The sequence below is a fragment of the Nelusetta ayraudi genome, unplaced genomic scaffold, assembly GCF_046127955.1.
Source record: "Nelusetta ayraudi isolate G7.1 ecotype Tasmania unplaced genomic scaffold, CSIRO-AGI_Nayr_v1 ptg000010l, whole genome shotgun sequence".
Taxonomy (NCBI): Eukaryota; Metazoa; Chordata; class Actinopteri; order Tetraodontiformes; family Monacanthidae; genus Nelusetta; species Nelusetta ayraudi.
Genome location: NW_027466060.1, coordinates 1,244,828 through 1,257,335, shown reverse-complemented (window position 1 = coordinate 1,257,335; position 12,508 = coordinate 1,244,828). Strand labels below are relative to the sequence as shown.

The 12,508-nt window shown below is 45.7% G+C and overlaps 1 protein-coding gene across 2 annotated transcripts; it reads right to left on the bottom strand.

Annotated features, from left to right (window-relative positions):
- Positions 1-127: 127 nt before the first annotated feature.
- Positions 128-12,490, bottom strand: aifm3 (AIF family member 3). 2 transcript variants are annotated; one of them, XM_076019558.1, is made up of 21 exons: positions 11,775-12,490; positions 8,679-8,900; positions 6,178-6,391; positions 5,915-6,024; positions 5,731-5,840; positions 5,565-5,609; positions 5,357-5,453; positions 5,117-5,229; positions 4,839-4,925; positions 4,455-4,546; positions 4,222-4,352; positions 3,621-3,736; positions 3,391-3,462; positions 2,957-3,020; positions 2,753-2,829; positions 1,842-1,959; positions 1,664-1,762; positions 1,439-1,514; positions 1,153-1,257; positions 733-753; positions 128-627 (listed from the first exon to the last, which is right to left on the bottom strand). In XM_076019558.1, the coding sequence occupies exons 2-21, from the start codon at positions 8,707-8,709 to the stop codon at positions 585-587; spliced, it is 1,821 nt and encodes a 606-aa protein (XP_075875673.1). In that variant the 5' UTR covers positions 8,710-8,900; positions 11,775-12,490; the 3' UTR covers positions 128-584. The 2 variants fall into 2 exon arrangements, with proteins under 2 accessions (XP_075875673.1, XP_075875674.1); XM_076019559.1 differs by lacking the exon at positions 733-753 and having other exon boundaries at positions 11,775-12,488.
- Positions 12,491-12,508: the final 18 nt, after the last annotated feature.

Sequence of the window (12,508 nt, the reverse complement as noted above, 5' to 3'; positions counted from 1 at the left end):
AGTGCTGATGCACTTTTTCATTTTGCAGTCGAGTCCATCCAAACGAGAGAAAAAAAACAAAACGGTTTAGGACCTTAATGCTTTAAACTCCATGCAAATCTAACACATATATATTCTGTATACATATATATGTATACGTTGTTTAAAACTTACAAAAATTCATTTCAAATTAAACATTTGTTACAGTGCATCCAAGATTATACACACCTTTATTCAATGCCGTTTGTACAAAACGCCAAAGCCTGTTTTGTGGCCCTGACAGGATGTGGCTTCCTCCAGCAGCACACAGGGTGATTCAGTATTGCATCATTGTGGGACGTTGCACATTGCCGACACACTGTTGGTTGTGCTAAAAAACATAAACTATTTTGTCCCGTAAAAGTGTCCCTCAGTACTGAAACCAGGTTCCACTGGCATCCACAGAAGCTCTGTGTCCAGCCATGTTCTGCTCAGTCTCTGTGTGAATGCGTGTGTGTGTGTGTGTGTGTGTGTGTGTGTGTGTGTCCAGGCCAGTGTAGCTGCACCATGAGAGTCCATATCAAGGTGGATTTAGGGTGTTCCTCCTGACATCATCAGACGTGAAGTCACTGAGAACCTTTGTCGATCAACCAAGAAATGTCTCCGGTCCTGCAAACACCAGATCATAACATTAGACACCAACTAAGTACCGATGTGCTCCTGATACGGGTCGAGTGAAATAGAAAATAGAAAAGAAGTGATCTTGCTTCGTACTTGCCAAGCCGTGCTAACATCCTTCACAGTTTGAGTTTGCATCGTTAGAAAACGAAAGACACGAGACATGAGTAACACTAGCGTCAACCAGAAAGAGAAAATAATTCACGTCTTTGATGCATTATGTGTAATAATGATGATGAATGGATTATTCAAAAAGGTAATGTGTCGCAACATTCACTTGGCACAATAAACACGTGACAACTGCTGGCTGCGCTGTGAAGGCTAATGAGCCGGCCAGTTTGCCTCGTGTGACTCTTTGCATGTGATGGCGGTCAGATGGTGCTCCGTGAGCCTTTTCTGTCACTGAGATAATTACGTTTGTCATGTTTTTCTTGAGTGTGAAACCTGCGGGAGCGAAGGAACATAACAGCTATTGTATCCCAGAGGCCAGAGTTAAGTCAGGGCAGGGAGACTTACTCCACATCTCGTTTCTTAATCGTCTTTCCGGATCCTAAGACCTCTGCTACTCGGGACACAATAGGATCATAGTTCATGCTGGCAACAGCAACCACCTCCTCACTCCTGCAGATAGACGGCATGAGAACAAGTGGGGAACGCAACCGTTAAAAACAGACACGTCCAAGATCTAACAGTCAATTTCAGATTTATTTTTTCTATTTAAGACTTTTGTAAAAGAGAAGAGGGAGAGAGAGAGAGAGAGAGAGAGAGAGAGAGAGAGAGAGAGCAAAATAATGATAATTACCTGGTGTAAAATGCCACAAATCTGAGTTCATCTAGATCCCCTTGTATGATGACATCATCAAATCCATCACCATAGCCTTTGAAATTGAAGAGACGTGTATTCAGTCGGTCCACTCAAAGCCTTGACCTCGACATGTTGCCTCACAGCTAGATGGCAGTGCACTACATTTGGAAATACTCAAATGTTCTTACTCAAACATCGCCGGACTGTCTGAAGCTACATTACCTGCATAGCGAATGGTCTTTCCAAACATGGCTGACCAGAAGTAAGGCACTGTTTTGAAATCGGTGGCTCTGCCCATCATGCCGAGAGCTGCCACCCTTCCTGTGGTTTGGGTAAGATACACATTTTAAAAAAAAAATCCGTTATGATATATACAATACATATACCATACGACACTCACCGTGGACATGAGCCATTTGCCAGTGAGGGATGTTCACCTTCTTGTTATTTCGCGGCGGAAAAGGGAAAACCACCACATCGCCGCCAGCAAACACCCCATCAGTGTTAGTCAGCATCATCTGCAGGAAGATAAAGGAATCTTTTTTTTGTTTCCATCCATTTTCGGTACCTGCATATTCCTGAGCTCAGAGTCACGGATTTCTGCTGAAGCCTCTCCCAGCTGTCATAGGGTGAGGGCAGGGTGACACCCTAGACAAGTCGCCACTTCATCGCAGGGCCACAATCATTCACACTCACATACACCTATGGACAATTTAGTGTTGACCTCACATGGATGTTTTTGGACTAGGGGAAGAAGGCGGAGAACCTGGGGAGAAGCCACGCTGACTCAGTGAGAACATGCAAACTCTCCACAGAAAGGCCTCAGGCCTGGGATCGAACCCGCAACCTTCTTGATTTGAGGATACAGTGCGAGGGTCATTGGTCCGACCTCCCATTAGGGTTACGGTAACGATTAGGGTTAGGGTTAGGGTTACAGTTAGGTTTGGGTTTTATGGTTAGGGTTACGGGTAGGGTTACAGGTAGGGTCATGGGTAGGGTCATGGGTAGGGTTACGGGTAGGGTCATGGGTAGGGTCATGGGTAGGGTCATGGGTAGGGTCACGGTTAGTGTTAGGGTTAGGGTTCGGGTTATGGTTAGAGTTGGGGTTACAGTAAGGGTCAGGGTTACAGTAAGGGTTAGGGGAGGTCGGACCACTGCGTAGTTTTTCTGACTAATGGGAGGTGGGACTATTGGGAAGTTGGACCAATGCCATGATACCACAGTGCGAACCACTGTGCCACCGTGTCGCCCATTCTTTTTTTCTCTTTTCTTTAATATTTTTTAATTAACCTCACAGACATTCTCAGCCACCTTGTTGACAGTGATGAAGCCTCTTGAGTCCATGTGGATGCCACTCTGCTTCAGGAAGCCTGTTGCGGGAACGCTTCCTGCAGGAGAGGCGTGCAACAACTTAAATACCTGCTTCAAGGACAAGTCATCGCTCATCCCGGCGCCAGAAGTCCAATAGAATTCCGTCCAGTGGGAGTGAAAGAATCAAGAGAGGATCAACGTCACCTGCTCCGATGACGCACACGTCTGCCCGCAGGACTTTGCCACTCTTCAGCACAACTTCCTTCAGCTGTGAAACAAGATGAACACGTTTTTAACAAAATAGTTTTTAAAAACACTTTATATTTATTAACTACAGTAAGACAATTACGAATCAAGAGTTACTACAAGTTTATTCCTCACAACAGCCTTACACAGATGCCCTCCTCAGATGAGGCATCATCATGTGTACAAAGACACAGAGCGCTCATAAACTAATTCACGTTTCTCACTGAAAGTGGGCAGGGCTTTGGAAATGACATCCTCCAAACTGCGTCTAATGCGGTTTAAACTCCCGCTGGTTCCTTACTAGCCTTCCGCATTGACAGTGCTAACGGCTGGGTGGGGGGGGTTGTGCTGCTGAACGTCATGTCATGCTGTTGCTCTCACTTTCAGAATACCTGTCCATGATGACCAATCATCTCCGACACCTCGTTCATCATGTAGAACTTCACTCTGTTTGCCTCAAAAAGCTGCAAAGGAAAGCAAATTGAAAAAAAAAAAAGAAGAAAAAAGCGGAGCAGACGTGAAGTCTTCGTAACAACTGGCGTGGGTCTTGCATGTCACGATGAAGGATTTTACCCTCATGCAACAAGTGAGGCTGATTGGCCTCCTGGCTGGGAATGCCTACCTTCATTATGGCTTTGCCCACTTTCTCCCCGAGAGCTTTCTTAAAAGGGACTGACTCCAAGCCCACGACAGAGACTGAGTGAGCCTTATCGGTCAGAGCAGCGGCCACCTCCATCCCTGAGGGAAAAGAAGAAACTCTAAATTGTCCGTAGGTGTATTTGTGAGTGCGAATGGTTATTTGTCTCTATTTGGCCCTGCAATGAACGAGCAACTTGTCCTGGGTGTCACCCCGCCTTCACCCGATGACAGCTGGGAGAGGCTCCAGCAGACCCGCGTGACCCTTCACTGAGGAATAAGCGGGTATCGACGGATATGGACGGATTGATATTGATATTTGTTGTTCGCAAGAACGACAAAAAAGAATTATTGTGCTTGCCCTGGTTGTGTTGCTATCAAGGCCAATGTCTTCCTGCAACATGGGACAGTGCCCATGCAGAAAGGAGCCTGTTGGTTGTGGGTGACTACTGTACTATTAGAAATTGCCCTTGGAGAGTCTTTGAAAGTGATTCTTAATGCACAATATCACAAATGCAATGCGGCGTTCAAAGACTTTGTTCCTGACTGCGGATTGCAGACATATATTTGCAATGTCTTTTTCTCACCGACAAATGACGTTCCCACAATGACAGCATTCTTGTTGTTGGCCAGCTTGGCTATGCTGTTGGCATCGCCAGGCGTCTGCAGGTGAAAAACATTCTTGACCTCCATGCCTTTGTAGTTCATCGGTTTGGGTCTTACACACAGGAAATGGACGCAATTTAATGTAAACAAATTCATCATCATCATCATCATCTCAGCACTTTCATGATTCCACGTGACCCAAATTTGTCCTTACTTGCTTCCTGTGGCGATGAACAGCTTCCTGTACTCCATCCTCAAGCCGTCCTCGAAGGTCACAGACCGTGTTTTCACGTCCACAGCCACAGCCTGAAGGGCACGCGCAAGTGTCACGCAGGTGAAGGCCACAGACCACAAAGACTTGTATTTTATGAAATATAATCAGGGACTGAGGTCAGCGAAGACCAGCTCTGGAACAGAGCAGGTCTATCGCCAGGGAGAAAGATTTCATTCTAAAAATACAAGATTTTATTTTGTGACACACGGGGGGAAACAGCGTCCAATAGAGAATGTCCCAAACACAGTCATGTCCCCTGGCAGAACGGCAACAGCTGACACCTGATGACTTCACTGACTTGTCAGTGAACCCTCCCACACTCACCTCTCTCTCTGTAAACAGTTCGATGTCGTGGTCCTGTAAGAAGTCCACGGAGCGCAACCTTAGCTGCTCAGCTGTGCTCTCTAAGGACTGGAGGGCCAAAAAGTTACCACATTAGCAGCTGACTGATATCGGGACACAACCTTTCCAAAAGCAACTATACAAGCCAACGTGATTCTGTATTATTCATTTATTTATTTATTTATTTTGCACTGTTGCGCAGATATTCCCCCGACAGTTTCTGCTCAAAAGCTTCAGGAGGTCACGGTCTGTGTACAAACCTTACTCAGTTTAGGCCTGTCGTACGGAGGGTGTTTGTCCATGGTGCAGATGACAATGCGGTCAGTGAAGCCTTCTTGTCTCAGAGTCTCGGCACACACCAGACCTGCAGGACCTGTCATCCAACACCAGAGAAGGTGGTGAGGAACGTTCAGAGGAGGCAGAAGTCCTGTCCGTCTAAACAAAGTTCATCACGATTTGAAAAAATAAAAGGCATAAAATAAGATAAAGATCAAACTGACCTGATCCAATGATGAGAACATGGCTGAACCCTGTACTGGAGTTAATGACGGCTGAGCATCGGGTCATGGGCTTTGACCTTTTCTGTGACTGAAGAGCCTGGAAGTTGTTGAGGGATTTTTTTGGGGGGGGTTTGTGTTTGAGGGTCAAGGATTCACCAGTTTACCAGTTAACTCCTGCGTAAATCCTCCACATTCTCGTTGGATTTACCTGCTTGTTTGCGCGAATGATCACTCTGTCCTTCTCAACTCTGACCTGGAGCAAACAGACATGAGCCATGTGTACACTTTTTGAAGGCACTCAGAGAATGGATAAGGGAGGGGAATGTGCTGGAAGACGGCTCGGTGGGGGCTGGTGGCGAGGAGTTGATTGTCACCTGGAAGGTGGGCAGGCTGTCCAGGCCCGGGAAGTCCTCGATGTCTCCGGTCGCAATGTTGAAACAAGCTCCGTGCCACGGACAGCGCACGTGTCCCTTTGACAGTACACCTGGAAGAGAGGAACATTTTCAACAAAGTCTTTTGAAACATGTTACAAAAGTCACAGTAGGATATGTTGCTCACCTTTGACCAGCGGTGCTCCATAGTGCGGACACTTGTGGCCCATGGCTGAGAATTCGCCGTGCTGTTTGATCAGCAAGGCTCGGCCACTTCCCAGGTCAACCTCTCGCATCCTGTCAAACACACATACACAATTTCCAATGCTCTTCATAGCTCCATCCATCCAGGGAGGTTCTTCTCATTTTTCTAGCTGTTTTTCACAACATTCAAAAGACAGTGCGTGTGAGTCAGTGCATTTATTAAAATCGAACATGTGACGATCTTACTGTCCATTTTCCAGATCTTTGACGTGACAGACGGAGGCCTCCACGTAGTCTCGGGACTTGTGGTAGAGGGGCAGATGGGTGGAGTCGTCGTCAGAGCCGTGACCCAGGGCTCCGTTGGGTCTGCAGTCGGCGAAGGGGCTGGCTTTGCCGTTGGGCGACAGTCCATCCATCTCTTTTTCTTTGTCCAGCAGTGACAGTTCCACTTTTACTTCAACTGCAACACAACAACAACACAGCAAAGTGAAGATGTGTCAGGGATAGAACTCTCTTTAATAGATGTAACTTGCCAGTACTGGTTACCTAATGCACGGTCTGGTGAGACATCGCTGCTTATCGATTAATTGTTCATTGATCGCTAAGGCCATGGTCAACGATTCATTAATTAATCGATAATTCGCATTCCTAATATGTAGCATTATTCTGACCTGCCTCTTACTATTCTATATTATCTCTCCCTGCTCATTCGTATCTTTCAAGCAGGGAAACAATGAGTCTCACATCACGTCATAACACCATCTAAACATCGCAGCTTAAACCGAGCGGGAAGCAACAAGTCCAACAACGGTTTAAATGCAGCCTGGTTAAGCTTTGCTCCTCCGCTTAGCTTTGCAGCAATGTGGTTCCGACAAAAGTTTGTGTCAATTGTGAATATTTTTTTTGACCTTCGTGTCTCCAAAACAGCAGGACCTAAGAAATCAAAGTGGTGTTAACTCCCTATGCAGCGCAATGCCAGTCACAGCAGATTAGCACGTGACATGATATGGAAAATTCATTTTAAATAAGACGGACAGCTCCATATGTTGCCATTGAGTGTATAATAAATCTCTCACCTCTGACTGGGTAACCTTACTATGCAGATATACTTACATATATGCACACACACATACACACATAGAGAATGAAAGCCTATTTTATATGCTTAATTAATTATTGAGGCTTTCTTGACAAACTCACCACGCTCTTTGTTGCGTTTTAAACACCCAACTTTAAGAAATGTTGTGTAAGTCCCTTTTTCTCTTTGGCAGCCTGTGTATCTGTTCGGCTGGAAAAATGTGCTGATCTTCCGGTTCTTACTCAGTAATCTGGCTGGAATTTTCTCCCGCTGCGTGAGTCTTAATTAAAATCAATGGAAAATCATCACGTTGAGTGCATTGAGGGGCGAACAGAAAGAGAAAGCTTTCCACAGCAAGAGAATCTCTGGCTGCTTGGCCGTCGCTGATGCTTCTGGTGCTCAGCCCTAAGATCCGGTTGTAATTTGTTTTGATTGCGTCACTGGGTGGCACATAAACAAGGATGTCAGGTAGTTGTGGGTGGGAACAGGGTACTTCGGCTGCTGAGTCTGATTTGAGTAGCTTCTGGATTTCGTATGTTTACAAGCCTCCCTTTTGTGATGAAAGACCATTCAGTAAAGTAATGTTTATTCACATTGTGGACTTTAGTAAGATGCTTGAAATTCCCCAGCCAATCTTTTCCAATCAAAGTAATTGTTTCAGACAAGGTCATGGGACATTTTGTCACGTGTCACAGGACCTTTTTGCTGCTGTTTTGCTGGAGCCATGGTTCATTTAGTGTCAAAACGTTGCAGCAAAAGCTGGCTAGAATCACTTTCTCCAAAGCCTTACCGCCAATACTAGATATCTGCTTTCAGAAAAACATGTCAATATTTACTCTTCGCACCATTACCAGTGTATCAAAAATATGACTGAAGCATCTTTAGTCCACTGCTGCATCATTTAGTATTTTACCTTTCTCGACAAACTTGACATTTTGCACATAAACCTCCATTTTCTCAGACTGATCGCTCACTTTAATAAATCATCAGACAAATTATTGTTTGACTTTCTTTGTGGACAGCTGCACTTCTCCGTTGTTTCTATAAAGACAAATTCATCAGTTTACGTCCTGTGTAATGGCACGATAAGGACCAGATTGATGCATAATGGCTGTGACGACGATGCAGGTACATTTGCATTTCAAAAATAGACACACGGGGTGTTCATTGTTTGCATGTCTGACTATTAGTATGAAATTCTCTTGACAAAGACACCACAGAGAGCATTAAAATGCCTCCCACGTGAAAGTAAATTGGTACATTGAAAAGAATCGGCTGGTGTGGGTGCACATGTAAAACAGGATTTGGAGACTGTTTCTTGTTCCAAAGAAGATTCAAACTGAACTGCAGCAAGTGTTTGTCTTAAAGCAATTTGAACATTCCATATTTATATATATACATGTATATGTATACTGTATACATATATGTGTATGTATATATGTATTTATATGTATATATGTATATAAACATATATACTCGTGTGTATCAATATAATTGTATATTTATATGTGTGTATGTGTGTGTGTGTGTGTGTGTGTGTGTGTGTGTGTGTGTGTGTGTGTGTGTGTGTGTGTGTGTGTGTGTGTGTGTGTGTTCGATTAGACTCCACGATATTGCAAAAAATATCACGGCCAGAAACAAGGTTTTGTCAGAGAAGAAACGTGTTTACCTGGCTTGGGTTTGGAGAAGCATCCTCCCATGGTGGGCCCAGGGTGAAGGGGCGAGCAGGGAGAGTGGGAGGGAGGGGGGGAGAGGGAGGTAAAGGGAGGTAAAGGGAGGGGAGGTCAGATCTACGGGCCGGACTTCTTGTCTGGCAGGAAACACAGAACCGGGTGTGTTCGAACTTCCAGGTCCAGGCTAGCCATGGCACGTGTTAGCCCCTCCACATGATCTGAGCCCAAGGAGCAAGTGACATCATCAGTGATAGATAGATAGAATTTTTTCCCCTTGCTTTTTATCCACAGGCAGTGTCACTGAACAGATTTTTTTGGTATTCGTCAGAGCAAGTTGTTGCTCTGCACCATCTGAACCAGTGATGGAAGGTGCTCAACAGGGTTATTTCAGGCCTTTGTGTGACCATAAAGGTCCGCCAGTGCTTGTAAAAGGGAAACAATTGTGCTAATTAGGAACATTTCCACACACGCTGTTACCTTTGTTCATGCATATTGCATGAAAAACGTTAAATATTAACAGCGCTCCAACACCTATTAACTTTCTCGTCACACTGCGCTTTAAAGGGAAGCAGGGGCCCCTTGAGTTTCAAAATCCCCCCTTGTTTTTTTGTTGCCACGTTTCCCCTCACAATTCTGCCAGCTCTGGTATTTCTCACACACACACACACACACACACACACGAGCGCGGACGCACGCACGCGCACACTCACACGCGCACACACATACATGCATGGATACTTGCACACAACATACAGTAGAGACAGTCGCCCACTGACTTGCAGCCGTGATTCTAAGACTCTGACCACGACACAAATTGTCCTTTTGAGGTACAAGTGAGGGTCCTGCTTGATATTCTGAGCACATCTCAATGTCCTTGAACTTCAGGGCGCAAAAGTGTGCAGTGCTGAAAGGGAAAGACGTTTCCAAAAGAAAGAAAGAAGGAAAGACCAAAAGAAAGACAAAAGAAAAGGGTCTCTGAGAACAAATGAGAAAAATACATGGCTTTCCTGTTGTCTGCCAGCAATTCTGCAGTTGAGAATGAATTGTTTTATAACTAGTCAGTTTGGCTATTGACGGTATGTAAAAGTAAGAAAGTAAAAGTTGGATAAGTAGTGACACAGTTGTAGTTATTTATCTATAGATATGTTAAAAGATTGAATTTAGTATCAGTATTATATAACAGTGCTATAAGATGCAGTTTCATAATCTGTCCAATTGCTCGTATTCAAAAGGATTACAAAAGGGAATTGTGATTTCACTGACGTGGGTATTTTTACTTACTAAGTACAGCAAAAGCACAATTCTGAAACTAAACAAGCTGTGACTTGGGGAAATGTAGAACGGACTTCTGCATTGATCATTTCATATTTGGCTCTAATATCCAGCCACCCCTTTATTATCCTCAGACTATTTGTCAGAGTGAAACATCTGCAATCTCCTGCATTAAGTTGAAACGCGGAGCGCACCGCACCACACCACACCGGATCAATTTCCTGAAGAGAGAGGCCGAGTCCCGGCCGACACTCCTCTCTCATATTGTGCCCCGTTAATAATGCGCCGCTACTGAAATTTTGATGAACCGCAAATTGGATCGCAGATAAGAGTGCAATGCTGGAGTAACAGCGAGCCCGAGATATTTTGCGCAAAACCAAAGTAGGTTAAGCAGATTTGGTCCTCACAACATATGACTCAGATCCCGCTCTCCCACTGCAGGGCCTGTCCCCAAGCACTGCTTATAATCCTGCCTGCAAACAAGCTGTCAGTTCCTTGCAAACTGTTACTGGAATGCTGCAGGGGAGAATTAGCAACATACAGATCCTAGCTGGTGCTCTATATATACACATAAATGCATTAAGGTGCTGTTTCTCCAAGCATCCAAGCAGGTCTCTGTTAAATTCAAGCCCCTGCCCAGCAGGTGTGTTAGCCAGTAGTTAAAGATTAGGGCTCTCTGATCCTCAGATGATAATTGACTCACAACAATTGGAACTGCTCTCCTAATATGCGGCCACACCTCTGTGCCGGGTTCGCACGTTCCATTGGCGGGACGGACAACAAGACAAATGCGATTGGCCTCTCCTCTAATCTGGCTGTCCGCCTCTGGACGCTCGCTCGTCGTTATCTGTGTTGTTTGAATTGAGCTTATGGAAGCAATCACTTGAAGGACAAGTGGGTGAAACTCTTCCTTCAGTGGTTGAAAAGTGGGGTGGAACTGCCACAGTCAGGGTCCACACTTCTGCAAGTATTTTTACGTCAGTGTTGACCAGGTATGGTTGTCTTGCGGAGCAATCGTGAAGGTGAACAACACTTTGGACTAAATTAGGAAAGTTGCCAAACAGCCATGTAAGCTTCAGTGATTTGGTGAGTGGATGACTTTGTTTGTTGTCACTGAGAGCCATTGTCCAAAGAACAAAAAAATGTACATGTACAAAGTCTGGCCACAATTTGCGCTTTTACAGGCAACAGAAGATTGACCACAACAACCTTCAAATCTTCTGGGGTTGAGATATTTCGGAGCAGAAGGATCCCTATTCCCACTGACTCTTGTAATCAATGGTGAAAGAGCCTCAAATCACCTCCTATACCTTTCAATACACCTGTGTGACTAGTATTCATCCCTGGAGTCCAGTGGTAAACAGTCAATGCTTCAGCCAACTTCAGGCCATTTTCCAGTGCTTCTCCATGATGTCATGGAACACTGGATTTGCCATTCTAACAGGAGGTGAACATCCCCCCCCCCCACCCCCCCGGAGGAGCTGCTACAATGTAACAATTCTCCTATTAACCCAGCAAGTACACACGCACACACACGTACACACTGATGATGTAGCATATTAAAAAGCGAGGAACGCTACAGTGTGAAATCCCCAAAATGTAAGTTACTAAAATAAAGCATCTGTAAAACACTTCTGGTCTGAAACAACTTCCATACAGGTGCCCCCCCCCCTTCCTCCAAACTCCCAGGTTGACAACCACTTAACCACACAGAGCATCCCATAAACACAATACAATTGGGGAAGAAGAAGAAGAAGAAGAAGAAGAAGAAGAAGAAGAAGAAGAAGAAGAAGAAGAAGAAGGTGAAGAAAGCAATTTACCAGAGTGCAGGGAGCAGGTTGCGTTGCTGAGATCCCGTTAGACTCGGTGGTCCTCGGCTCTGCCGGCTGAGAGTGGGATCATGTTAGCGGCGAGTCTCCTGAGCTGGGCTTGACTCGGTCCGCTGGAATATTCCCAGTCTGTGCGTCCCTCTCTGCCCTCCTCCGCTCTCCTCTAATGTCTCCTGATGCAGTACAGGCTCCGGCGAGAGTGTGTGTGCAAAATGCGTGTGCATGGGTGTGTGTGTGTGTGTGTGTGCAAGTGTAGTCTGCCACCCCTCCAACCCCCCTTTTCCAGCAGCAGCAGCAGCAGCAGCAGCAGCAGCAGCAGCAGCAGCAGCAGCAGCAGCAGCAGCAGAGTGATCGGGCCGGCCGGCCGGCTGTGGGAGTTGTTCTCTCTGCCGAGGCTGCAAATGCAGCAGAGGGGAGTCGTGCCAGGTGCTCAGCTGTACACAGTATTGATGGAGTTGCTGAGGAGATGCTAACACAGCATGAATCCTCGCCCTCCCCTGCCCTCAACATATAGCCTCTCCCTCCTCCTACTCTCTCTCTCTCTCTCTCTCTCTCTCTCTCTCTCTCTCTCTCTCTCTCTCTCTATGAGACCTGCCTTGCCAGTTAAACCTGACCAAACACCCCCACCACAGCGCCCTGACCGGCCGGACTACTCACTCACTCACTCACTCACTCACTCACTCACTCACTCACTCACTCTCTACACTGCCTCCTTGCTGTGTGTG